The sequence below is a fragment of the Oryctolagus cuniculus genome, chromosome 9 (genome assembly GCF_051225735.1).
Source record: "Oryctolagus cuniculus isolate XC-2025 breed Fujian yellow rabbit chromosome 9, ASM5122573v1, whole genome shotgun sequence".
NCBI lineage: Eukaryota > Metazoa > Chordata > Mammalia > Lagomorpha > Leporidae > Oryctolagus > Oryctolagus cuniculus.
Window position 1 is genome coordinate 89,671,511 of NC_142875.1, and position 27,408 is coordinate 89,698,918.

The 27,408-nt window shown below is 43.5% G+C and overlaps 1 protein-coding gene across 1 annotated transcript; it reads left to right on the plus strand.

Moving 5' to 3' along the window:
• Nucleotides 1-233: 233 nt before the first annotated feature.
• Nucleotides 234-26,719, plus strand: ATP6V1E1 (ATPase H+ transporting V1 subunit E1). Its single transcript, XM_002722538.6, has 9 exons — nucleotides 234-374; nucleotides 6,676-6,741; nucleotides 9,321-9,430; nucleotides 10,172-10,238; nucleotides 18,073-18,162; nucleotides 18,739-18,807; nucleotides 21,590-21,684; nucleotides 24,974-25,061; nucleotides 26,141-26,719. The coding sequence occupies exons 1-9, from the start codon at nucleotides 342-344 to the stop codon at nucleotides 26,201-26,203; spliced, it is 681 nt and encodes a 226-aa protein (XP_002722584.1). The 5' UTR covers nucleotides 234-341; the 3' UTR covers nucleotides 26,204-26,719.
• Nucleotides 26,720-27,408: the final 689 nt, after the last annotated feature.

Below are 27,408 nucleotides of genomic sequence, written 5' to 3' on the forward strand. Positions count from 1 at the left end.
CTAATTTGAGACCCAGGAACTTCTCTTCCTCTATCCTTCCTACCGCAAATCAGGCGGTTTAGGAAAACAAACAGTGGTCACGAGCTAGGAATTAAAAGGACTCCGGCAGGGCCCACTGCACATGCGCCCTGTCACAGAAGGCGGGTTGGGGTGGGGAGAAGGTGGGACTTCCCTGGCCTTACTCTCTTCCCATTGGATGAGAAGGCTCATAGGGATGGGCTGCGCGGTCACCCAGAAGGAACCGGAAGCTGGAGTTATAAGTACAGGGAGCCGAAGGTCGACCTGGAATTTTCCTCTTCTGTGCCTGCAGTGGGGACCGTCGGCCTAGTATCGCTTTCGCCATGGCCCTCAGCGATGCTGATGTGCAAAAGCAGGTGAGAGTTGGGTTAGTTCTCGGAGGTGGAAAGCTGGAGTATGGCTCGGGGAGGGTGCGGGCGAGGACCTGCGGGAGGGTCCCTACCCGGAGTCCTCGGGTCCTAAGTTAACTCCGCAGTTCATGTGACTTCTGCTCGGGTTTTGCGCCCTGCCTGCTTGCCTTCTAGCCGCCTGCTGAAGGCCATGCCTGGTGGGCGGCCGCCTCGGCTACTCGCTATGCTTAATGGAGCTGAGATTTAGGTTGAAAACAGCGTCTATTTCATATTTAATCCTGAAGGAAGGGTTTACGGCCTACGAAAGCGAAGAAACTGCGTGGGGAGGGAGAGCAGCTCCCAATGTTATTTTGAGGTCATTGTCTTTAAGTGTTCATTTTCCTCTTGGTGGCGTCTCCTCCGTCGTAATTAATCTGGTTTGTATGTTAATATTTGTCAAACACAAAGCTCTTTTTCCCGACGTTTATGAGCCCCAGCGCCTGTTTGGTACTCACCTGTAGATGAGTCAGTTTGTGGATATTGTGTGAAAGTCGTGAGCATACATGTCCACTGTGAAAGGTTATAATCAGTCCTGGGAAACTAGCTTTTAAAAATGTGCCCTGCCTTCAAGTTTGTGGGTATTAGGAATATTACAGCGCAGAGGCCTCTTTGGAAAATGTGGCGGCGTTGGTGGATCTGTAACTAACGTGAGAAGTGGTTTCCATCTGTCTTGCCGATAGCCTAAAACCAGGGTCCTGCATTTGATTGCTGGTAGGTTTTGGAGAGAAGGTAGTTTAAGGCTGCGGTTTAATATCCGTGTAGTTGAGAGAACTAACCCTCCTCTTTTCCTGAAGTAGAGCACAATTCTCTGACTAAAGCACACTCACCGGCTCATGAATTTTCTTAGATGAGGAATAAAAAGGTTTTTTGGTCGATATTTCCATTCCCATGAAAATGTCTTTCCGATTTTTTTTTTTCTAAACCTAATATGCACTAACGAGTGAGGTATTTCCTCATTAATCACAAAGGGGAAATGAGGATGGTAAAAATACCATCTATGGAGAAGTTTAAGGAATCTTATAGAACAGTGGGGTTTTTGAATATTTGTCACTGCTTCTGATTTTTAGTGTAGGAAAAACTTGATGCAGTGGAACAGTACCTTCTAAATTGTCTCAGTTGTCACGATACTAATTTTCATCCTCTTATTCCTGTTTTCCTGCCTTGTTATGTTTATTAAAGACTGAGGCTTCCTCAAATGTAGTGTGAAGGTACTGCTGTGTATTTTTTTGGGATCTAGACCAAAAGATTGCTTTTTCCTTATATAAAATTGAAAGGGTAAAGAAATTTTGTCTGTCTTCTGTACCGTTCCATGATTTTTGTAACCTTTATGAGCAGCAGTGTTTTTTGTTCACTGTACTCTCACAGGTGAATAGGACAAGAACCTAGGAGGTGCTTTATTTTTTTTTTTATTTTTTATTTATTTATTTATTTATTTTTGACAGGCAGAGTGGACAGTGAGAGAGAGAGAGACAGAGAGAAAGGTCTTCCTTTGCCGTTGGTTCACCCTCCAATGGCCGCCGCGGCCAGCGCACTGCGCTGATCCGATGGCAGGAGCCAGGTACTTATCCTGGTCTCGCATGGGGTGCAGGGCCCAACTACTTGGGCCATCCTAGGAGGTGCTTTATAATCCAGAATTCCCTGGCCTTGTCCCCATTATATTAAAATATTTGTACATATTTGCTTTTCTATGTGAGGAGTGTGATCATTTATTTCATCAAATTTTTTAAGGAATCCAAAAAACTTAATTACTGGGTTAACAGGAATAAGAAAGTATTGTTAAAGTCAGTTGTTTTCTGCCTTTGGGATGGAGTTGAATATCTTTAAGGTGCTGAAATTATTTTTCTTCATAGAACTCTTTGTTGACTGTAAATATGCTTCTCTGACCTGTGTTAAGATCTGTGTTTTGCTCTAGGCTATGCTGGTCTGGTCAAATCTGGTAGCTGAGAGTACAGCAGGAGTGATAAAGGCAGATAATACAGGTTTGAATCAGGGTTCACCTTTAAAGGCCAAGCTTGTCTCATAGCATTTATAAACACCACTTTTGATTATTGTACTTAAACTACTTTAAAAATTCCAGGGCCCCACGCTGTGGTGGAGTGGGTTAAGCCTCTGCCTGCGGCACTGACATCCCATATGGGTGCCAGTTCCAGTCCCTCCTGCTTCTCTTCCAATCCAGCTCACTGCTGATGGCCTGGGAAAGCAGTAGAAGATGGCCCAACTGCTTGGGCCCCTGCACCTATGTGGGAGGCATTGATGAAGCTCCTGGCTCCTGGCTCCTGGCTTCAGATCTGCCCAGCAGCCATTTGGGCCATTGCAGCCATTTGGGGAGTGAACCAGCAGATGGAAGACTTCTCTCTTTTGTCTCTCCCTCTCTTTGTTTGTAACTCTGCTTTTCAAATTAATTAAAAATTAATTAAAAAATATAAAATGCCCATTTAAAAAAAATTCCAGACAGAGTGAGCTTAGTGAGGCTTCAAACTGCATTTGTAGAGATGCTGTTCCTCACCATGATCACATGCATACCATCTGTGGGGGCTAATTCCTTACGTGAGGTTAGTGATTTTCCATGCATACAGCTCTGGATTAGATGCTCCACATATTTCAAGGCCTGCCTGCAGTTTTATAACAGTTGAAGTATCAGGCTAGCAATGTTGCGTAACAGGTAAAACTGCCACCTGTGGTGCAGGCATCCCATATGGGTTCTACTTCAAATTCAGTTCCCTGCTAATGTGCCTGGGAAAGCAGCAGAAAATGGCCCAAGTTCTTGGGCCCTGTATCCACATAGAAGACCTGGAAGAAGCTCCTGGCTCTTGGCTTTGGGTTGGTCCAGCTCTGGCTGTTGCAACCATTTGGAGAGAGAATCACCAGATGGAAAATTGATCTCTCTCTCTCTCCCTCTCTGTAACTCTGCCTTTCAAATAAATAAATATTAAAGAAAAAAAGATTGTTTTTTAAAGAAAAAAGTTGAAGTGTCTATACAATAGGCTCTAGTTATAATTTTTTTGGCACCTCAAAAGTAGAGTGGCTCCTAAGGATTTTGATTAAAAAAAAAAAAAGCCTTTCTAAAGCCATACCATGTATCTTAAGATCTTGATGCTATGAGCTTGTATTTTTGTTTTCTAGATTTATTTATTTGGAAGGCAGTTACAGATTTTCCTTCCACTGTTCACTCCCCAAATGGTGTCAATGGCCAGGCTGGGTCAAACTGAAGACAAGAGCCAGGAACTCATGTGAGTGGCAGGGGCCCAAGTACTTGGACCATCTTCTACTGCTTTGCCTGGCGCATTGGCATGGAGCTAGATTGGAAGCAGAGCAGATGGGACTTACCAGCACTGGGATATGGGATGCTAGTGTCCAGACAGTAGCTTAACCTGCTGCACCATAGCACTGACTCACTTTTGCACAACTATGTGTATATTAGATTTATAGTATATTTTTAGATAGAGAAGCTGCTTTGGGACTTGTTTTTAGACTGTTAGACCCTGGAAAGTACCTGGGATGCCCTGTACTACTCAGAAGGCTTGAAACTCCAGATTTTCATTTACTCATGAATGTTTATTGAATACCTGCTGTGGTGTTGATTATTCTGTGTTTTGGATGTAAAAGACCATCTCTCAGGCTCCATTCAGAATAAGTGGACCTTATTCTCCAATTGTAGCCAGCGATCTACAACTCTTTAGGAAATTCCTTGCTTATAGATGAGTTGAGGGTAGGAATGTATAAGCAAATATTTACAAATACGCTTAGGCACTGTGGTAGACAGGATGTAGAGTGTCTGAGATAAACATACATGAGAGAATCAGGAAAGATTTCCCAAAGAAGTTAACAATTAAGTGAGCAAAGGCCTGAAATGTTAGCTAAATGAAGAGGGATAGTAAGAATATGCCAACCTCGGACCGGTGCTGTGACTCACTTGGCTAATCCTCCGTCTGCTGCGCCAGCATCCCATTTGGGCGCCGGGTTCTGGTCCTGGCTGTTCCTCTTCCAGCCACAGCTCTCTGCTGTGGCCTGGGAAGGCAGTGGACGATGGCCCAAGTGCTTGGGCCCCTGCACCCATGTGGGAGACCAGGGGGAGGCACCTGACTGCTGGCTTCGGATCAGCGCAGCGCGCCGGCCGTAGCGGCCATTTGGGGAGTGAGCCAACGGAGGGAAGACCTTTCTCTCTGTCTCTCCCTCTCACTGTCTATCTCTGTCAAAATGAATAAATAAATAAAAGAATATGCCAACTGGAAGGAAGAATGTATTTGAAGTCTTAGAGATAAGAAAATGATGAGGTCAAGGAAGTTAAATAGATTTGCTATTGCAAGAGCAGGTGGTCTGAGTGGTGAGCAGGGGATTTGTTTCATGTGATGTGTAAAATGTAGCAGTGATCAGAGGATCTTTTGAAATCTTTGCATTTTGTCTTAGTGGAGATAGAGTGATGCAGGGTAAGATAGGCATTTTTTTTAAAAAAAAATTGCATTTTTATTTGAAAGGCAAGGAAACAGACTGAAAGAAATCCTCCATTTACTGGTTTACTTCCCAGATGTCTGCAGCACCCAGGGCTCAGCCAGGCTGAGCCTGGAACTCAATATGAGTCTTCCACATGGGTAGCAGGGGTCCAAGTACTTGAGTTGTTATCTGTTTCTTTCCAGGATGCATGTTAGCAGGAAGCTGGATCAGAAATAGATGAACTGGGAATTGAATCAGGTGCTCAGATATGGCATTTGGACATTCCCAGCCACTGCACCAGATGCTCACCTTATGGGCATTTTGAAAGGATCTGTCATTGCAGTGTAGATTGGTAGAGGGGAAAGAAATTTGGAAGCTGTAACAACTCCACTGAGAAATGATGGGTGAGGACTAGAGTAGTATCTCTAAGGATGGAACATTGTGGGCAAATTGAACTAGTAGAAGAGAGAATTGCTAGGACTTAGTGCTGATTGGATGTGAGGACTGAGGTAGAAGGAAGCAAAGTAAGGTGTTGATGCTAAGTCCCCGAGACAGAGATCAAAGTGAGAGGTGGGGAGAGGACTGATAAGCAGTTAATATTGATTGGGTTGAACTCAGGTTACTATCAGTAGGGTGTTCAGAAAGCTGTCTAGGAGGCTGAGGAAGAAGAGAATCGCCCCATAGAACTAAGGGGAGCAGGGGAGAAGTTATGGAAGCTAAGGGAAGAGATTGTTCAAGAAGGGAAAGTTGGTCATTGTATTAAGTTATAATGAAAGATTAAGTAAGATTGGGGTGGGCGTTGTGGTGCAGTGGGTTAAGCCTGAGAGGTAGCAGGTAATGACCCAAGTAATTGGGCTCTTGCCACCATGTGGGAGACCAAGATGGAATTCTCAACTCCTGGCTTCAGCCTGACCCAGCCCTGACTATTGGAGGCATTTGGGTATGAACCATTGGATAGATAGTATCCTTCTCCTTCCCTCTGTATTCCTCTTCCCCCCTTTCCTGCTCTGTCCACATTTTAAATAAATAAATTTTTAAAAACATCAATATCAAGATTCAAGGGCAAGGAGACTGTCACTTTATGAGACTGCATTCAGAGAGAGGGGGCCTTGAAGTGTATTGAGAGTAGGATGTAAGAAAGTTAAAAGGTTAAGGGGCAGCACTGTGGCATAGCAGGTAAAGCTGCCACCTGCAGTGCTGACATCCCATATGGGTGCCAGTTCTAGTCCTGGCTGCTCCACTTCCGATCCAGCTCTCTGCTGTGGCCTGGGGAAGCAGTAGAAGATGACCCAATTCTTTGGACTCCTGCACCTGCATGGGAAACCTGGAAGAAGCTCCTGGCTCCTGGCTTCGGATCGGCACAGCTCCAGCCGTTGCGGCCAGTTGGGGAGTGAACCATCAGATGGAAGTCCTCTCTGTCTCTCTGTCTCTCCTTTCTCTCTGTAACTCTGACTTGCAAATAAATAAATAAATCTTTAAAAAAAAAGTTAAAAGATTAAGTGTGCTTGGCTTTTGAACACATTTCATTAGGGATGGAGAAGAGAAAGAGGATACTGGCTGGAGAGTGTGAGGTAGGGGGGGTATGTAGCCATCCTCCTGTGTATTCCAAGCTGCTTGAGATTAGGATGATGACCTGTTTGTGTTATTGAATGTTGCATTTTGTCAGTGTGCTAGAACAAACTCCAGACTGTGTTTTCTGTAGGGTAGAAACTGTTACATATACGTGTTTGTATTCAGTGCATGATATGCTTTCAATAAATGATTATTGAGTGAATCAGGAAAGATAATTGTATTTTCTTTTGTTGAATTGAAAAATAAAATATCTTTTTCCTTACAGATTAAGCACATGATGGCTTTCATTGAACAAGAAGCCAACGAGAAAGCAGAAGAAATAGATGCAAAGGTGAGAGCCATTTTCTAGTTTTAAGCTATCAAGGTTTCATACTGTTCTGATTTAATAATAAACAGTAGTAAAGTTGTTTAATACATTGTGTGGGACTAATAGGAATATGTGTATATCTTTAAAGTTAAAAATAACTTTTCCTTTCCAATTGTTGTTATCACCAGTGAGTGTCCTGAAATTTTATGGTGGGGCTAGAAATGTAATGAATGGGTTAATTTTCTGCTGTAATCTGGAATTCAACATTTAGCTGTCTCTAGCTAAATTTGATAGTTCACTAGGGGAAGGTATAGTCTTTTAAAGTCCCTGTGTCTTATATCAGTATGCCTGAGTTCAGTATCTAGCTTTGCTGCTGACTCCAGCGTCTGCTACAACAGACTCTGGGAGGCGGTAGTGATGACTCAAGTAATTGGGTTCCTGCTATCCATATGGGAGATCTGGTTGCCTTCCCAACTCCTAGGTTCAGCTTTGGCTCAGTAGCCCTGGAATTTGTGAAATGAAGCAGTGGGTGGGAGTTGGAGCTCATGTGCGACTCGCTTGCGCTCACTCTTGATCTCGCGCCCTCCCTCTCTCTGTCCCCCTGCCTCTGAGATTTAAGGGGGAAAAAATGAAAGCCCCTGTACATTACCAAGGTGATAGTCAGCATTTGAAATTTTTATCCGTATTTTTAGTTAAACGTTGTTTATACCAATTGGTGTTTCTTAATGATATATCAAATTGTTCTTCTCCCTAGGTATTGTACAGACATTTTAAGACCTTTATCTTTTAAATATTTTTAAAAAATGACCAAAATGTATTATCTTCTTCTACTTCCATTCTTATTTTAATGCATCCACTGTGGTTACATTTGTTACTTATACAGCCTTAAAAATGTTTGTGCCTCTTGGGAGACCTGGAAGATGCTTCTGGCTCCTGGCTTTAGCTGTTTCGGGAATAAACCAGTGGATGAAAGATCTCTGTCTGTCTCTGTCCTTTTCTCTCGGTATCTCTGCTTTTCAAAAAAATAAATAAATCTTAAAAGAAAGAAAAATGTATGTGCTTGGGGACCAGCACTGAGGCTCAGCAGGTTAAGCTGCCTCCTGCAATGTCAGCATTGCCTGTGAGTACCAGTTGAAGTTCTGGCTGCTCCACTTCCAATCCAGCTTCCTGCTAAATGCTCCTGGGAAGGCAGCAAAAGATGGTCCAACTGTGTAGGCCCGTTACCCACCTGTGACACTCAAATGGATATCTGGCTTAGGCTTGGCCCAGCCCAGGTCATTGCAGACATTTGGGGAGTGAACCAGTTAGATGGAAGATATCTCTTTCTCCCTTTCTCCCTGTTTTTCTCTCTGTAACTGCCTTTCAAGTAAATAAATAAATGCTTAAGAAGAATAATAAATGGGACTAGCCCTGGCACGCAGGTTAAGCTACAGCCTACAATTCTGGCATCCCATATGGGCTCCTGGTTTGTGTCCTGGCTTTTCCACTTCCAATCCAGATCCCTACTAGTGCTCCTGGGAAAACAGTGGAAGATGGCCCAAGTGCTTGGGCCCCTGCACCCATGTGGGCAATGTGGATGAAGCTCCTGGCTTCTGATTCCTGCTTTGGCCTGGCCCAGCCCTGGTCATTGGCGACCATTTGGGGAGTGAACCAGCGGATGGAAAAACGATCTCTCTTCTGCCTGTGTTTCTCCTCTGTAACTAACTCTGATTTTCAAATAAGTAAATAAATCTTTAAAAGAATGGAATGAAAGTGAAGAAATAAAAAGTCTTTTTTTAAAGATTTATTTATTTATTTGAAAGGCAGAGTTACAGAGAGGCAGAGGCTAGTTCACTCCCCAAATGGCCAAAATGGCTGGAGCTGTGCCAATCTGAAGCCAGGAACCAGAGAGAGACAGATAGACAGACAGAGACAGAGAGGTCTTCCATCCGTTGGTTCACTCCCCAGTTGGCCACAACAGCCGGAGTTGTGCCGATCCAAAGCCAGGAGCTTCTCCCAGGTCTCCCACGTGGGTGCAGTGGCCCAAGGACTTGGCCCATCTTGTACTGCTTTCCCAGGCCATAGCAGAGGGCTGGATTGAAAGTGGAGCAGCTGGGTCTCAAACCGGCGCCTATATGGGCGCCTATATGCCAATGTTTCAAGCCAGGGTGTTAACCCGCTGTGCTACAGTGCCGGCCCTCCTCTATAACTTTTAAAATACTGTTAAGGCCAGCACTGTTTGTAGTAGGTTAAGGTGCTATCTGCAGTGCCAGCATCCCATAAGGGCTTCAGTTTGAGTCACAACTGTGCCACTTCCAATCCAGCTCCTTGCTGATGTACCTGGGAAAGCAGGAGAGGATGATGCAGGTCGTTGGGACCCTCCACCCACAAGGGAGACCTGGAGGAAGCTCTTGGACACAGGCATCTTATATAGCATCTTAACCGCTAGGCTAAGTGACTGCCCCAGAAGGAAGTCATCTTTGAAGATGAGAGTCATGATAAATTTCTTGATTTCATATGGAATAAATAATAAAAGGAAGTATACCTGGTCACCAGCTGCTTGAAATAAAATTATTTTTGCAAAATCTAATGTAATGAATTAATACTAGTCAATTCCCCTGTAGGCGGAAGAGGAATTCAACATCGAGAAAGGTCGTCTTGTGCAAACCCAGAGATTGAAGATTATGGAATACTATGAGAAGAAAGAAAAGCAGATTGAGCAGCAGAAGAAAATGTAAGTAGATCTAGGTTGTAGTGCTAACTTAAAGCTTTCAGAAGTCAGTGGGACAGTAGCAAGTGCTGTGGCAGAGCTGTAGCTTGGGACACTTATATCCTGTGTGGGAGTACCTGGGATTGAGACCTGTCTCTGCTTCCAGTCTACTTTCCTGCTAATGCATCTGGATGCGGCAGATGATGGTTCAAGTACTTGGGTCCTTGCAACCCTCATGGGAGACCCAGATGCAGTTCCAGGCTCCTGGTTTTGGCCTGGCTCAGCTCCAGGCATTTGGGGAATGAACTAGCAAATGGTGGATCTCTATTTTCCTCTCTGTCTAACTCTGCTTTTCAAATATGGAAAAACAAACAAAAAAAGTTAATGAGGCAAGAGGACCAGGTAGATGCTTTGACCACTTTGGATTCAGGTCTTAACTTCAACACCTATTACTTGTCTGACATTAGGCAAATTGTTTAAGTTCATTTTCCTTGTTTCTGAAAATGGAAGCCGTACAGGATTGTTGAATGAGTAAGTTGTAATAACTGATGTGAAAGTGCTTACTTGCCACCTGGTAATTATAAAATAAATGTTCCATTTGCTTTAAAAATAAGTTGGTAGAAACCACTGAATGTATCTGTGTATGTTTATCTTGGATCATTAGAGAAGTATTTATCAGGTCTTTGTTGCACATGCATAGGATGCTGTACATTTCTGCAGTTTTTGTTAGGCTTTACTGATACTATTTTTCCACACTTTGTGCAGTCAGATGTCCAATTTGATGAATCAAGCAAGGCTGAAAGTCCTCAGAGCAAGAGATGATCTTATCACAGTGAGTAATTGTAACCTCGTTAGCTACACAATTAGAAAATGCTTATTTGTTTATTATAGAGACTCACAGTTAATGTTAATTAGGAGATGAGTAATTTTAGAAAATATTTATTCAGCATATTATTACATAAGGTATTGTAAAAAATACAAACATGAGTAAGTTAAGCCCTGTCTGCAAGGACCTTCCAATCTTAACAGCGTGTAAGACTCTTCTGGTTCACAGTATGTGAGGGGCAGACTGCTCACTGCATGAGAGAGATTGGTACTGGTGAGGGGAAGGTAGGAGGAGGAAATAAGGACATGGGTAAAAGGTGGGGAGGGAGTTCTTTAGTGGTTAAGATGCCCTTGGGATATTGGAATGCCTAAGTTCTAGTCCATGCTCCACCTCCAATTCTAACTTTATGCTAATGCACATCTTGAGAGGTAGCAGGGGATGGCTCGAGTACTTGGATCCATCCTACCCGTGTTGGAAGCCTGGGTTGAGTTTCAGGATTCTGGCTTTAGCCTGGCTCAGCCCTTGCTGTCGTAGGCGTTTGAGGAGTGAACCATTAGATGGAAGATCTTTGTCTTATCTCCCTCTTTCTGTCTTATTGCCTTTTAAGTAAATTAATTCATGTTTAAAAAATGTTTGCAACCTAGTTTGAAAGTACTAATTAATAAGGTTTTGTGGTACAGTATGTTATGTTGCCACTTAGGATGCCCACATCTCATATTAGAATGCTGGTTCAAGTCCCAATTACTCCTCTTCCAATCCAGCTCCTTGTTAATGCACTTGGAGGCAGCAAGCTCAAGTGCTTGGGCTTCTGCCACCCACTTGGGAGACCTGGATGGAGTTCCGGACTCCTGTATTTGGCCTTGCCCAGCTCTTGCTGTTGTGGCATTTTGGGTGTGAACCAGTGGATGGAAGATCTCTTATTTTGCAGAAAATACCACAAGTTGGGCTCAAGGAATGAATGTGTCAGCTAAATTTAACAGGGGAGAGGTTAGACCAAACCTTTGGGAATTACTGTAGTCATCCAACGAAGAGTACAGAAACCTTTGAGAAAGGCTATAGGTATTTTTCATATTTGGGAACCAAACAAATACCTGGTGTTTCCACTGTCACTCAGTGTTGGCTGTAGAGTCCCTAGGTTCCTGATGAAATGGAGAAATAAAAGGTATACGAAGATGCTTCTAAAATTTTGTGTAAAATAAATTTACTTTGGTGCACAAAACTTTTGTAATCCATGCAGTTATTTTTATAATACACCTTTTACATGGACTTCCTGAAGACACTTGTATAAATATAGGAAAGGAAGAAATATTGGAAGTTTTGCAGATATGGTTGTCCACACAGAACTAGTAACTAGTTCAAAAAGGTGACTGACTACAGTGACTATATAGGAATCAGTATTTTCCCTATGTCAGCACTGACCAGTAAGCAAATAAAATGAAAAGTAGATCTTGTATTTACAATAGATGCAGAAACTCTTCAGCTGAAAGGAGAAACTGTTAGTGAATATGACCCATGTGAAAAAAGTTATGAAACTAAAAGCCTGAATAAATGGAAGACGTACCATTTTCTTCATTATGGAAATATGGTCCAATTTTGTAAGGTGACAGAGAGAACTGAGTAGCATTGTCAATACTGACACTTTGTATAAAAGACTTTTCAGACATTGGCTACTGCTTGACTCCTCTTTTTCCAAGTCCAACACTCAGTTCTGAATTTCAGGCCTAGAAAACTAGGAGAATGGTCATTCCAGTAACAAAAATGAAAATCGGGAGGACAAGTGTTTTGTTAAATAAACCAGTTCGTGGTGAGTGTTTGGCTGAACAGTTTGGATAGCTGCATCCTATATCAGAGTGCTTGAGTTTGATACTTGCCTTTGGCTCCTAATTCCAGCTTCCTGCTGATGTATACGGTGGGAGGCAGCAGGTAATGTTTCAAGTGGTTGGGTTTCTATCACCCTCATGGGAGACCTGGATTGAGTTCTGGTTCCTGGCTTCAGTCTCAGCTAGGAGCCAAAGTAGGAATTTAGGGGAGTGAAAACCAGTCTCTCTGCCTCTCCAATAAATTAATTTTTTAAAAAGCTCACTTTTTTTTAAAGCTTTTTTTCTTTTATTTTTTTTTTGACAGGCAGAGTTAGTGAGAGAGAGACAGAGAGAAAGGTCTTCCTTTCCGTTGGTTCACCCCACAAAAGGTCGCTAACGGCCGGTGCGCTGCACCGATCCGAAGCCGGGAGCCAGGTGCTTCCTCTCTGTCTCCCATGCGGGTGCAGGGCCCAAGCACCTGGGGCATCCTCCACTGCCCTCCTGGGCCACAGCAGAGAACTGGACTGGAAGAGGAGCAACCGGGACAGAATCTGGTGCCCCAACCGGGACTAGAACCTGGGGTGCCGGTGCTGCAGGTGGAGGATTAGCCAAGTGAGCTGCGGTGCCGGCCTTTGTTTTGTTTTTGAGAAAAAGAGAACATGTGGGAACTTCCATCTTCTGATTCACTCCTCAATGATGGCTGGTGTGGACCTGTGTGGGTGGCCGGAATCCAATTATTTGAGCTGTCACTACTACCTTTCAAGGTCTGCATTAGCAGGAAGCTAGAGTTAGGAGCCAGAGCCAGGTAGTGAAACCAGGTATTATGATGCGCCTGTCTTAAGTGGCTGTCTTAATCTTCAATCTTCATCTTAACTGTTCAGGCCAGATGCCTGTCCATGTGTAGATGTGCCTTTTTTTTTTCTTCAATGGACTTTTTAGAGAGCATTCATATTCCCATCTACTAATTCACTCCACAAGTGCTTACAGAGCAGGGACTGAGCTGGGGCTAAAACTGGGAGCTGGAAATGCAATCCATGTCTCTCAGGATGGTAGCAAGGACCCAGTTACTTTAGATGTCACTGCTGCCTCCCGGGGTCTACATTGGTTGGAAGCTGGAGTCAAGAGCTGGAATTTGGGAATCAAACTCAGATTTGTTGAGATGCAAGCATCTTAAATCACTAGGTGAAACAACTGCTCCAGGGCATACTTTAAGGGGCCAAGAAATATCCAGATAGAAGCTGTTAGGGTGTTGAGTATAAAGAGATGATTTAGTAATGTAAATCCTGTAATACTTTAAATTATGGCAAGTGGTCCCAAATTTGAGTGGCTTATCCACTTTTGAACTTAGAAATGTGGGGAAATTTTGACTGCAAAATGTTACTAATTCAAGATGATTGTTACCTAGTGTCTTCACTAACAGTTTTGAGTTTATATAATCAGTAGTGGATTTCCTCCCAGGGGACTAAAATTCCTTTAACACCTGTGTTGATTTGACTCATTCATTAGCTGCTTTTAGAGTAGTAGTATGTGCTTAAGGAAGTTTGGTAGAAGACCTTGGACCTATGAGTCAATCAACTTTGAGTTTATTTTTCAGTCTGCTCTAGTCATTTGCATTATTATTTATTTTTTTTTTGATTTTTTTAAACTTTTATTCAACGAATATAAATTTCCAAAGTACAGCTTATGGATTACAATGGCTCCCCCCCCCCCCATAACTTCCCTCCCACCCACAACCCTCCTCTCTCCCTCTCCCCTTCCATTCACATCAAGATTCATTTTCAATTATCTTTATATACAGAAGATCAATTTAGCATATATTAAGTAAAGCTTTCAACAGTTTGCACCCACACAGAAACACAAAGTGTAAATACTGTTTGAGTACTAGTTATAGCATTAAATCACAATGTACAGCACATTTAGGACAGAGATCCTACATGAGGAGTAAGTGCACAGTGACTCCTGTTGTTGACTTAACAAATTGACACTCTTGTTTATGGCATCAGTAATCACCCTAGGCTCTTGTCATGAGTTGCCAAGGCAACTTGTCATGAGTTCGCCGATTCCGATCATATTTAGACAAGGTCATAGTCAAAGTGGAAGTTCTCACCTCCCTTCAGAGAAAGGTACCTCCTTCTTTGATGGCCCATTCTTTCTACTGGGATCTCACTCACAGAGATCTTTCATTTAGGTCCTCTTTTTTTTTTTTTTTTTTCCCCAGAGTGTCTTGGCTTTCCATGCCTGAAATACTCTCATGGGCTTTCCAGCTGGATTATTTCTAACCCCAAATCTCTTCTCTGAATGAATACACTGGCTTTGGCCTGACCCAGACTAGCTGTTGTAGCCGTTGGGGAGTGAACCAGCAGGAGGATCTCTTGCTCTTTCTTTGTCATTCTCCCTTTCAAATAAATTTTTTTTTTTTAAAAGGACTCAACTTTGGGTTGTAACAGGGCAGCAATAAAAGTATTTCTTTTAATTTATTAACAAACTAGAATGTTATGAACTGCTCTGGAAATTATAATCACTTAAGGTTTGCTTAAAACTGTTCTAACACTGTATTCCTGCTTGTTATCCACTTAAGAAATGGTATAATCTATTTAATTGTTTGACTATTAATGAAAGTGATTTATTGACTGTGAATAGCATTAAATCATGTTGGAAGATAGTATATATGTTGTCGCTCCCCCTCTTCGTGGAGGAACGACACTAAACCCTGCCTGGGTTTCCTATCCGAGTCATGGCACCATTATGTCGCTCCCCCTCTTCATGGAGGAACGACACTAAACCCTGCCTAGGCTTCATATCCGAGTCACGGCACCATTATGTCACTCCCCCTCTTCGTGGAGGAACGACACAGAACCCTGCGCTGTTCTTTTGTCTGCTCGGCCCTTCCCGGGTTTGCTGCTGGTCCTTCCCGGGTTGGCTACCGTCCCTTCCACCTCCGTGGAAGGGCGGTTCCCCCTAGCCACTTTCCCCACTTCCGCGGGGGAGCAGCACACCGCCGGCCAGCTCTCTTGGGGGCTGCACAGGTGTTCCTTCAGATAGATGTTCCTGGTGCATGTTGTCTCTCTCCTCCTTTATAGTCCTCTTCCACCAATCCCAACTCTGCTACCCACACACTGAGTACGCTGCTCTCCTCCAATCAGGAGCAGGTCCTACAGTTTATTGGTTGAACTGGAGGCAGCTGTGTAGAAGCTGTTTGCTCCTCTCCCAGCGCCATATTGTGGGAGAGCAGATGCATAGAATAAGTCTTAATTCGAGTAAAAGTCTAGTCCGAGTTGCTCCCCACAATATGTGTGTGTGTGTGTATTAACTGAAAGAATAAATTAAAAAGCATTTAACTATTTAAAGTTTGTAAAGTAGAAGGAAACTACAGTTATCACTTCATATTTGGAATCCTTGGATTTTGGGCCTAAAAAAATCATTTGGTTTATTTTTATAATTAAACGAGAGGATTCTAGTGACAAAATAAGGGTATTTATACAAGTATTTTTCTGGAAATAGTATGAGTTGGAATTTTCTTTTAAAGAATTATTTATTTGAAAGAGTTAGAGGTAGAACCAGAGAGAGAGGTCTTCCATTGTGCTGGTTCAATTCACAAATGACTGCTACAGCCAGAGCAGAGCTGATTAGAAGCCAGGAGCCAGAAGCTTTATCAAGGCCTCCCACGCGGGTGCAGGGGCCCAAGCACTCAGGCCATCTTCTGCTTTCCCAGGCGATAGCAGAGAGCTGGATTGGAAGAGGAGCAGCCGGCACTTGAACCGGGGCCCATATGGGATGCCAGTACTGCAGGCTGGGCCTTTAACCTGCTGTGCCACAGTGCCAGCCCTGTTAGAATTTTTAAAAAAAATTATTTTGTTATTTTGAAACAGATTTTTTGGGTAAGTTTAGAAATAATTTTCCAAATTCATTTTCATTTTGTTTGAAAGAGAGACAGAGATCGTCCATCCACTGGTTTACTCCCCAAATGCCTGCAACAGCAGGCAGGGCTGGATCAGACCAAAGCATGGAGTTCAGGACTCAGTCTCCCACATGGGTGGCAGGGAACCAATTACAATAATAGAGTAGTTTCCATCACAATCTTGAATGACATGGATCCTCAAACACCTTTGTGAAACTCCTGGAAGCTGTACAACTACATATTAATAATCTTTACAACAGTATACACTCATATTGCTTAAAACTTTCTCTTGTTATACATCAGAAACAATCTTTATATGTATTTGGATTGTTGTTTAATGTCAGATTTGACTATTAAAAGATTTAACTGAGTTCTTAAAGGAATACTCCTGATTTTTTAAAACTTTGACATATTTGTACTTAGTATAAAAAGAAATGTTTGCAGAGCACGAATTTGACTGAAGGGTTAAGACACCACTTGAGAACTATATCTCATATCAGAGTCCTGGCTGTGTTGATTCCAGCCTATGGCTAATGTACACCCTAGGAGGCAACAAGTGATGGCTTAAGTAGCAGGGTCCCTGTCACTGATTTGAGAGATCTGGGTTGAGTTTGAGATCTCAGCTTTGGCTTGGTTCAACCCCCAGCTGTTGTGGGAATTTGGGGAGTAAACCAGTGGATGTGAGATCTCTCTGTATGTGTTTTCAAATAAATAAATTCAAATAAATATGTCTTCTGAGAGCAGATTTTAACAAAAAGAGAAAGAAGAAAATAAATGTTTTCTTGTAATTAGATGTCTGGCAGATTCAAACAATTCCCCTGGAAGTGAGGGATGTCTATAACCTGGGGTAGAGAAAAAATGAGGAACAAGAAAATGAGGAACAGTGGACCTTGTACTTCTGCTAGGCAGATTATTCAGTTAATTCAGTTCTGCAGACCTGAACCAGACTGAGGCAGCACAGAGTTTTGGAGTCTGGCAGTTCTGGACTTGAATTGCAACTGTGTCCCTTGGTCATTGGTTGTACTTCTGTGCTCTGTACTTGTATTACTTCACAGTGGTTAAATTCTCTTCATGTTTGCTATTGAACAATTTTTTATGTGCCATCACCACAGTCATGCTTTTTAACCAACTGCTGCTCTCTAGTCTGATAATAGTGAGATATCTTATGTCAAGATAGTAAGCTTTTTTTAAAAGTTAGTGCACTGGTTTGATGTAAAGCCCAGCAAGTGTGTTCATGGAACAGCCTCCTGTGTGCCCTGTGCTCCTGTGGCCTCTTTATGTAGGGACAGGAGTCTTGCCTTGCATGTGAGTACCCTCACATTGGCCCCACCATGTGGAGCAGGCCACAGTCCCTCAGCAGTTCTAGAGGCTGAATTTCAGGGGGAACTCTATTTGAAAGGCAGAGTGACAGAAAAATCTTCCATCCACTGGTTTATTCCCCATATGCCTGCAACAGCCAGGGCTGGGCCTGGCTAAAGCCAAGAGCCAGGAACTCTATCCAAGTCTCTTGTGTCAGTAGCAGGAGTGTGCACTTGTGTGATTGTGTTTTTTTATTTTTATTTTTTTAGATTTGTTTATTTGAAAGAATTACTGAGAAGGAGAGCCAGAGGCAGAGAGAGTTCACTCCCCAGATGGCCACAATGGCTGGGGCTGTGTCAGGCCAAAGCCAGGAGCTTCTTCTGGGTCTCCCATGTGGGTGCAGGGGCCCAAGTACTTAGGCCATCTTCTGTTGCTTTCCAGTGCATTAGCAGGGAGCTGGATTGAAAGCAGATCAGGCAGGTCTCGAATCGGCGCCCATATGGATGACACTGTAGGTGGAGGCTTAACCTGCTACACTACAGTGCTGGCCCCAGAGGACCAGCAGGAAGCTGAATTGGAAATGGGGAGCTGGCAGAATTGGCACTCCAGTATGCAGCATCAGACCATATGCACAACACCAACCCACGGGGTACTGTTGCATCCTTCCTTTGTTAACATACTTAGCATAGCATCGGCTTCAGCATCTTTCTCAGGGACTGTTTATTGAATGAATACCCAGCGATAAAGTCAGGAGATGTAACACGACCCAGCACCACCTTCACAATGAGTTCTAAGCTGACTACCCAGGGATGCAGCTAACTTTTTTCTTTTCTACTCTTTGTAGGACCTTCTAAATGAAGCAAAACAGAGACTCAGCAAGGTGGTGAAAGACACAACCAGGTACCAAGTGCTGCTCGATGGATTGGTCCTCCAGGTACTCTCATAGCCCAGTTTTACTGTTTACAGCCATAGTTGTGAGGTGGTTTTCAGGGTCTGTTGGAGATCAACTCTGTTTTTCTTGTCTTCTCATCTTAGCTGTTTTTCTTGTTTTATTCTTTATCTTATCTAAAATGTGTACTCCAGTAATAGCTATCTGGTTGGATAAGACTTCAGGCCTACTACGGTCCTTTGTAACTCAATGGTCAAATTAGTTTGAACCCTCCAGCTTTAAACTTCCCTAATGTGATTTTATTACTGAAATACTTGCCATAGATACTGGGGTTCAGACTAACTGCTATATGCTTAATTATACTTCTGAGCTGTGAGTTTTTCTTTATGTTAAGTACAGTAATACTTGTCCTCATCTGCCATCAAATCATGGGGTATATTTATCTGGTTTGTGATACTAGGATCTTTCCATGTTCTCATACTGTATAATCTGTCTTTTGTGGGAACTTACTTACCAGGGGACATTTTTCCTCCCTAGATCAGGGAACTAAAAATATTTTGCTATTGTTTTATATATAGTTTGCAATTTCTACTAATTGCATCTGACTGTCCTATATCTCAGGGTTTATACCAGTTGTTGGAGCCCAGAATGATTGTTCGTTGCAGGAAACAAGATTTCCCTCTGGTAAAGGTAAAGAAATCTTTTTTCTTTACTAATTAAGAATTGGAACTCCCATCTGTTTGTTCACTTCTTACATGCCTACAATGGCCAGGACTGGGCTAGACCAAGGCCAGCAGTCTGGAGTTTATTTTCAACTATTTGAATGGCAGAGTGAGAGAGAGAGAGATCTTCCATCCATTATTTTACCCCCTGAATGTCTACAGCAAGAGCTGGGCCAAACCAAGGCCAGGAGCCAGGAAGTCAATCTGTCTCCCACTTAGGTGGCAGCAACTATTTGGCCATCAACTGTTGCTTCCCAGAAAGGTGGAATGGAGAGTGGAACAGCTGGGACTTGAACCAGCACTTCAATATGGGATGCCATTGTTGGAAATGGTGGCTTAACTTGCTGTGCCACAACACTGGCCCTTGGGCCCCTGTCCTTCTCTCTTTGTAAAAGTTTAATGCTACCATTTTTCTTCTTTTTTTGTTAGATGTATGTTATTTTATTTGAAAGGTAGAGTTAACAGAGGAGAAACACAGAGAGATCAATCTTCCTTCCGCTGGTTCACTCCCCAAATGTCTACAATGGCCAGGGCTAGGCCAGGCCAAAGCCAGTAGGCTAGAACTCCTTCCAGGTCTCCCACAGTGGGTGACAGATGCCCAAGTACTTGGGCCATTTTCTGCTTTCCTAGGCACATTAGCAGGAAGCTGGATCTGAATTGGAGCAACCGGAACTTCAGCTTAACCCACTGTGCCACAGTGCCAGCCCCAGTAAAATCAGAATCTTAAAATCAAGTGATAAAAGCAGTGCCTCCGACACTAGAACAAATATATAGGTATGCAGTGCTTTCTTAAAAGAGGCAGCCTACTGCTAGATGAATAAGACTGGGCTCTGACCTAATTAAATATGCTCATATAACTAGAGAAAGAATGTGGATACCAGAAGTTGGTCAAGTCAAAGTCTGTATCATTAAGAACTTTTCATGGGTGAGTACATGAAATCCTGCTACTGACATGGGAGACTCAGATGGAGTTCCAGGTTCCTGGCTATATCCTGACCCAGCCCCAGCTATTGTAGGCATTTGAGGAGTGCACCAGCCAGTGGGCGATCAATCAATCTCTCCTCCCTCATTCTCTCCCTCCCTTCTCCTCTTTTCCTCTCCCTCCCCCCCTTGTTCCTTTCAAATAAGTAAACATTAACAAAATGAAGGTTTCTCTTTAGATGAAAATTCTTCCCCATAACTTTGGGCAAGGATGTAAGTACTCACTCCTCTGGCAATTACATTTCTTATAAATTAAAACATTTGTATTTGTATCCTTAGTATAATCTGTCTCGAGTAACTCTTCTCCTTGGAAGGATAATGTGCTGACTGGAACACATAAGTATGTTTCTCTCAGCTGTTCATTCTCCACTATAACACATTGTGGTTGTAGTTTGTAAACTGTCTTAGTAAGCTGGATCCTGCTTTGTGCTGACGTTGCCTCTTGTATGAACCCATGAAACAGAGCAGGACTGATGAGAAGGTGCCAGGGTGATAGCATCCTACAGAGGCAGGTCTGAGCTGCCAGCCAGCCCCATTTGAGGACACCAGGGTATATTTGGGTGTTACACAAGCTGTTTTTGAAACTTCTGCAGTCCAGTGTCAGTGGTACACTGTATTAGCTATGAAGGGCGGGGAACTATTAAATGTAGGTATCAACTTAATTTTTTTAGTAATATTTTCAGAGGTAAATATTGAAGTTCCTTCAACTCTTTTAAGAAACTTTTTTCCATGGATACTGGAGTGTGTACAATGTTGTTTGAAGACAGCACTTCCTGGAGCCAGTGTTGTGGCACAGCAGGTGAAGTTGCCACCTACAATGCCAGCATTCAGTATTAGAGTCAAAATCCTATCTGTTCCACCTCTGATCTAGCTCACTGCTAATGCTTCTGGGGAGGCAGTGAAAGCTGGTATGAGTGCTTGGGTTCCTACCACCCATATGGAAGACATGGGTAGAGTTCCAGGCTCCTGGCTTCGACCAGATCCAATGCTGGCTGTTTGAGGAATGAACCAATGGATGGATGCTTACCCTCTCTCTCTCCTTCTCTAAATCTTTGGAGGGGAAAAAGGACTTCCTACTAATTAGATTTGCCATAATTGCAATATAGTATAAATTTTCATTTTTTTTCCTGGTGAGCTAATTGTGATAAACCTTTTTAAAGTGTATTTTAGTGGCATGAGGTACTTTTGCCCTGTGGGCAACCATCACCACCAGCCATCTCTAGAATTTATTCACCTTCCAAAATTGAGACTTTGCCCGTTCCCCTGCTCTGTCCCGTGTACCCCATGTAAGTGATGTTATATAGCACCTGGCCTCTGTGACAGGTTTATCTCATTCCGCATGTCTTTAGGGTTCATCCATATTGTAGCATTTAGCAAAATTTTCTTCCACACTGAATAGCGTTTCATTGTATTTTGCTTATCCGTTTCTCTACTAATAGACACTTGAGTTCTCTTTCCTCTCCCCTCCTCCTCCCTCTCCTGGTAATGCTTCTGGTTAGGGTGATGATCTGTATCCTGCTGTGCCATGTTTCACACCTGATAACTGTTGATTCTTCATGAAATTCTCCCCTGTCTTCTCTGCTGTGGAAAAGCTATTGTTTTAGCTCCTTTTTTCTCAGTGGCTGCACAGTTTTAACCGTCCAGCAGCCGTGCATCTATACTCTTACTTGAAATACATAAGAATGTCTTTGCATGCATAACATATTGATGGAGGTGCCATCTACTGCATGGCTCCCATTAAAGCCTTTCATTGTTTTCTCTCTTCCCAGGCTGCTGTGCAAAAAGCAATCCCTATGTACAAAATTGCCACCAAAAAAGATGTTGATGTCCAGATTGATCAGGAGGCCTACCTGCCTGAGGACATGTAAGGAGTGTTCCTGCTGCCAGCGTGTTGCTGCTCTTGGGTGCAGACAGATTGGCCTTTATTTGAAAGTTAGAGAGAGATGGAGATCTTCCATGGGACTTGAAGCAGTACTCATGGGATGCCAGTGTCACATGTAGCTCTTTTTTTTTTTTTGACAGGCAGAGTGGACAGTGAGAGAGAGAGACAGAGAGAAAGGTCTTCCTTTTGCTGTTGGTTCACCCTCCAATGGCCACTGGGGCTGGCGCACCGTGCTGATCTGATGGCAGGAGCCAGGTACTTCTCCTGGTCTCCCATGGGGTGCAGGGCCCAAGTACTTGGGCCATCCTCCACTGCACTCCCTGGCCACAGCAGAGAGCTGGCCTGGAAGAGGGGCAACCGGGACAGAATCCAGCGCCCCGACTGGGACTAGAACCCGGTGTGCTGGTGCCGCAAAGTGGAGGATTAGCCTAGCCGCGGCTCACATGTAGCTCTTAATCCACTGCACCACAGTGCTGGCCCAATCCTGGACTCTTTTTAACATGTATTTCCTCCAACATACAGAGTAGAGGTGTGGTTGTGTTGTCTCCCAACTGTGCCAGTCTTCATGGTTACTGGTGACAAGTGTCTGAGGTCCAGCTGGTGGTCACTGTGCTCATCCTGCAGAGGTGGTTCTACTGCACCCAGAATCCTAAGCGGGGCACAGATTTCCATATCAGACAGTGAGGAAACCCAGAACAAGGACCACTATTATGTATAGAAAATAATTAGGTTCCTTGGGGAGAGAGTTGCAAATACCAGTAGTTGACTGAGGAAATGGCAGCACATTTCTGGCACCAGCATCCCTAATAAACTGTATACAGCTGAGGTGAGCACTAGGAACCCCTGAAATAGAGTGGAATTTTTGCTTCCACTTACTGTCTCATGCCAGACTGCCTCCCCATGTCTGGTGTGATGAGGTCCCCTTACAGATGTGAGTGGACAAAGCGGCAGTCTCAGGGCTTTACGATCTGAGTCTTGACTTGGCCTTTTATCAGCTGTGGAACCTGGACTGCACCAGGAAAATGTGATGAGTTTTGTTTTATAAAGAGATGTGAAAGCACTTTATAAACTGAGAGGGCATGTGACCTAGTAAATGCTGTTGTCAGATATGGGTTTGAGTCTCCATTCTGCCACTTGCTAGCCTAGTGATCATGTCCAAATTGTTTATTTTCTTTGATCCTTGACTTCCACATCTCTGAATTGTCAATGTAGCACTTACTTCAGAATTCTTTTAGAGCTGGGGATGGCATGGTGGCGTACGTCATCACCACAGCTGCCCTTTGCATATAAACTCTATGTGGGAGCCTAAGCATGCCCCAGGCGTTGTGCTAAGTGATAATAGGGCATGATCACATTTCAGCTCTATAAGAATTTTTTTTTAAGATTTTTATTTATTTATTTGACAGGTAGAGTTATAGAAAGAGAGAAAGGTCTTCCTTCCGTTGGTGAGAGAGAGAGAGAGAGAAAGAGAGAGAAAGGTCTTCCTTCTGTTGGTTCACTCCCCAAATGGCCTCCATGGCTGGCACTGTGCTGATCCGAAGCCAGAAGCCAGGTGTTTCTTCCTGGTCTCCCATGTGGGTGCAGGAGCCCAAGCACCTGGGCTATCCCCCACTGCCCTCCCGGGCCACAGCAGAGAGCTGGACTGGAAGAGGAGCAACCGGGACTAGAACCTGGCACCCATATGGGATGCTTGCGCTGCAGGCGGAGGATTAACCAAGTGAGCCATGGTGCCGGCCCCAGCCAGTTCATTTTTTGGAGCTATGTGAATTAGATTTTGTTCTGCGGTCAGAGCTTTTTGAATTTCACAATTGCAGATAAGGATTGAGGTCTTCTCCTGGTAGACATTTAAAGTAATGTTGTCAGGACAGTTATCCTATCATTTTCTTGTCTTTTTTTTTTTTTTTTTTTTCCCCTTAATTTATTTGAAAGCCAGAGGGACAGAAATGGAGATCTTCAGTCTGCTGGTTCACTCCCCAGATGCCTGCAAAAACCAGGGCTGGGGACCAGTGCTGTGGTGCAGCGGGTTAACGCCCTGGACTGAGGCGCCAGCATCCCATGTGGGCGCCAGTTCGAGACCCAACTGCTCCACTTCCAATCCAGCTCTCTGCTATGGCCTGGGAAAGCAGTAGAAGATGGCCCAAATCCTTGGGCCCTTGCACCCACTTGGGAGACCAGAGGGAAGCTCCTGGCTTCGGATCAGCACAGCTCCGGCTGTTGCAGCCATCTGGGGTTGAACGATCGGATGGAAGACCTCTCTCTCTCTCCCTCTCCTCTCTCTGTGTAACTCTGACTTTCAAATAAATAAATAAAATCTTAAGAAGAAAAAAAAAAAAAAAAAAAAAAAGCCAGGGCTGAGCTAAGCCAAGCAAGAACTCAATCCAGGTCTCCAGATGGGTGTCAGGTCTGGGAACCCAAGTATTTGAATCATTACTTGCTGTCTTCCATATAATGTGCACAGCTTTACCTGCTGTCTTCCAATAATGTGCACATTATTAGGAAGCTGGAATTGGGAGTGGAGCTGGGACTTGAACTCAGGCACTTTGTTATGAGATGCAGACATCCCACGCGGTGTCCTAACCACCAGACCCAGTTTCTGCTTCTGTGCAGTCCCCTTTCTGTTTTCATAAAATGGTGAGAAGTTATTGGGGAGATAAATGAAAAGGCATGAGAAGCCTTGGGCTTCATGTTCAGGGAGTGCTTGGTGCACAGCAGGCAGTCTAACATAATGGTGGTCTCCCTTCCCTTTTTCCCAAAATATGGACAAAGTTGTATCACAGAAAGTAGGTCAGGTTTTAACAAATGCCTTAATGAAGAGCATAGATCGTTTAGAGAAACCTAAAAATAGATGAAATAAAGAAATAGGAAAGAGGTAGAGAATAAAATAAACGTTCTTTCCCCCAAAAAATTCACAAACCTTTCCAGAGTGGTACTTTCCCAGGCCATAGCAGATAGCTGGATCGGAAGTGGAGCAGCCAGGACTTGAACTGGTGTCCATATGGGATGCTGGCACTGCAAGCGGTGACTTTACCCGCTACGCCACAGCACCAGTCCCCAAATAAAATAATGCTTTTAAAAAACAAACTGCACACAGTAGTTACTTGGTATTATCAACCTGAATACCTGAAATCTTCACAAACTTTTGGAATTAAATTTTAAGCCATTTTGTTTCACATACCACATGCCAAAATAGTGTCCTTCAAAGGAATAAGGTCATTTGTGTGTCCTTGTCTTCCTTAAATCTAAAAATTGCTATTTCTGGTGTTCTTTGTAGAGCTGGTGGAGTTGAGATTTATAATGGAGACCGTAAAATAAAAGTTTCCAACACCCTAGAAAGCCGGTTGGACCTCATAGCCCAGCAGGTGAGTCGGGCTGCTACTTGTCTCTGAAGTTGTACACAGAACACAGATCTAGTCACTGTTTTGGGATTTGTCACTCACACTTTTTGACATTTTCCTAAGTGGAATGAAATTAAGCATGTTGGGGTGTTACATTGTACTGATAGCCACTTACGTGTGGGAGGCCTTGGGCTTTGTGCTAACCTGTATGTTTTCTTGCATGTAGAGCTGCTGACTGCAGTTCTCTCTCTAGCTGGAAAGATAGAAACTAATGTAAATACTTTTTTAGAACAATTACCATAAGGTCACTGGCTTTTCAGATGTTTCCAGATTTGTATAAATGTGCTCTTGGAAGCAGGCTGGGAAAAATCTCACTTGCTCTGAAATGCTGAGTGGCCTCTTCAGTGTGATCTGTGGCTGCTAACTTAGTTACTTCTTGACACTTGTCTTAATAACTAAAGCACTTGACTTTGAGCATCATCTTGGTAACTTAAACTTTAGATTAATGTTTTCCAGTTCAGCAGCTACTAGCCACATGGGCATCCTTAAGTAAAGTTTAAAACTCAGTGTCTCCCTCTCACTAGCCACATTTTAAGTGCATAATAACCATAGGTGGTTGGTGGCTATCACATTGTACAGCACAGCTTTAGAAGTTTGCCTAAGAATTTATCAGTTGCAATAACAAGTGCTTCACCCAAACTTGCATTGTAAGTTTTCTGTGTGGTCATTCCTAATACATGGTAGGTGCTCAGTAAAAGTTTATTGAAAGAAGGATCTATCTGATGTAGAATAGTATGATCCAGTCACACTGCCTCTTCTCCCTATGTCCCAAGCACAGGTGGAGCCTAGACAGGAGTAGCCTGAGATTTTCTTTTTCTTTTGTCCGTTTTGTAAGCAGTAACTCTTAGCCCCAGATCTGCAGTTAAGTTTCTCACCAAGGATTGTTGGAGTGCAGATCGTACAGCATGGATTGGGTGCACTTAGCTTTGTGCCCTCCTCCTTGGCCACACAGAAGTTGGTGGCTTCCTGCCTGAGGGTCAGACACACAGCTCTGGGTGAGTTCTCAGTCATGAATACTTACTTATTACATTGTTTCTTCACAGATGATGCCAGAAGTAAGGGGAGCTTTGTTTGGTGCGAATGCCAATAGGAAGTTTTTGGACTAAGCCTTTGAGAGGTGGAGTTCATCTGCTGCTCCACTGCTATGATACAGTTTGTGCTATGATACAGAGTTTGTGGTGTTTGAAGAAACAATATCAATGTAGCTCCCTCCTTGCTGTTTTAATAATGTTCTGTATTTATCAGTGGATACCATTCCATCGCGGGTGCCCTTGGCCTAATTGTTAATGGGAAAGACTTGCTTGATGTGATCAGGAACCTACCTCTGGTTCACGTGGAGGCTGCAGCTTCTGTTGCTTTTGTAGCACAGAGGGAGGGCTCAGATGGTGGCTGTGGACTGCATGGGTCTCCTGTTCTTCCGTCTCTGTACTCACAGGTGGTGTGTGTGGTGTGCTCTGCTGTGATGGCCCTGCTCTTTGTGTCTAAAGCACATGTAGGCATGCATCCTTCTAGAAATAGTGGCTTCACTCACTGTTACCTGTTCAACCCTCAACTCTGCTACTGTGATTTAAAATCTAAGCCATGGGTACGCTGTATTTATTAAAATAAAAAGTTTATGTGGATTTCATTGTAATATCTTTTGTAAGACACTAAAAATATGTGGTTTGAGAGAGTCAAGTTCTTCTTGAGATACCTAGAAAATGAGTCTTCCAAATCCCTGAAGCTTTTGGCAGCTTGCAGTTGTCAGTACTGGAAACTATTGTCCCCGTCTGAGTCCTCTGGGGCTTTCTCCTCGTTTTACCAGTCACCCAAAAGTGGCCTTTTCAGTCCCTTAAGTCACCACACGTCCCCCTGCATAGGCACGGTAACACACTCTGGAAGAGTTGTACAACTACAAGTGGTTTTTTTTCGGTGGGAGAGGTACTTTGTGCTTGAAATCCTCTCCCAGGGGCCTTTCTCTCCCTCTCACTCCCTAGGAACTAGTTTTTCCCAACTCAAAGTTAAGAGCTCTCAAGGTCTTGCCAGGTAGCAAAGGGCAGGGCTGGAGTATGAGTCCATCCCAAGAGCCTGAGGGTATAGCCACTGAGGCAGACCACTCTAGCACCATCCTCTTTCTTGTTTAAATTAGGTTTAAATTAGGTGGTGACTAAAGACAGTGCCAGCTTCTGGGAAAGGTAGATGTTCCTTAGGGCTTGATCCCATTTGTGTGATGTCATTGTTCTCCTCTGTGGCAGTGATATCAGGGAAGGAATGAAGCACAGGAGGAGCACTTGTTCCTCAAGGTGATGTACAGAGTGACAGATGCAAAACC

Bases quoted from the DNA above. Each gene is read 5' to 3' on its own strand.
- ATP6V1E1 (XM_002722538.6), top strand. From the start codon at position 342: ATGGCCCTCAGCGATGCTGATGTGCAAAAGCAG. The intron at 6,742-9,320 runs GTGAGAGCCATT...ATTCCCCTGTAG, and splicing joins CAGAAGAAATAGATGCAAAG to GCGGAAGAGGAATTCAACAT. The intron at 18,163-18,738 runs GTACTCTCATAG...CCTATATCTCAG, and splicing joins TCGATGGATTGGTCCTCCAG to GGTTTATACCAGTTGTTGGA.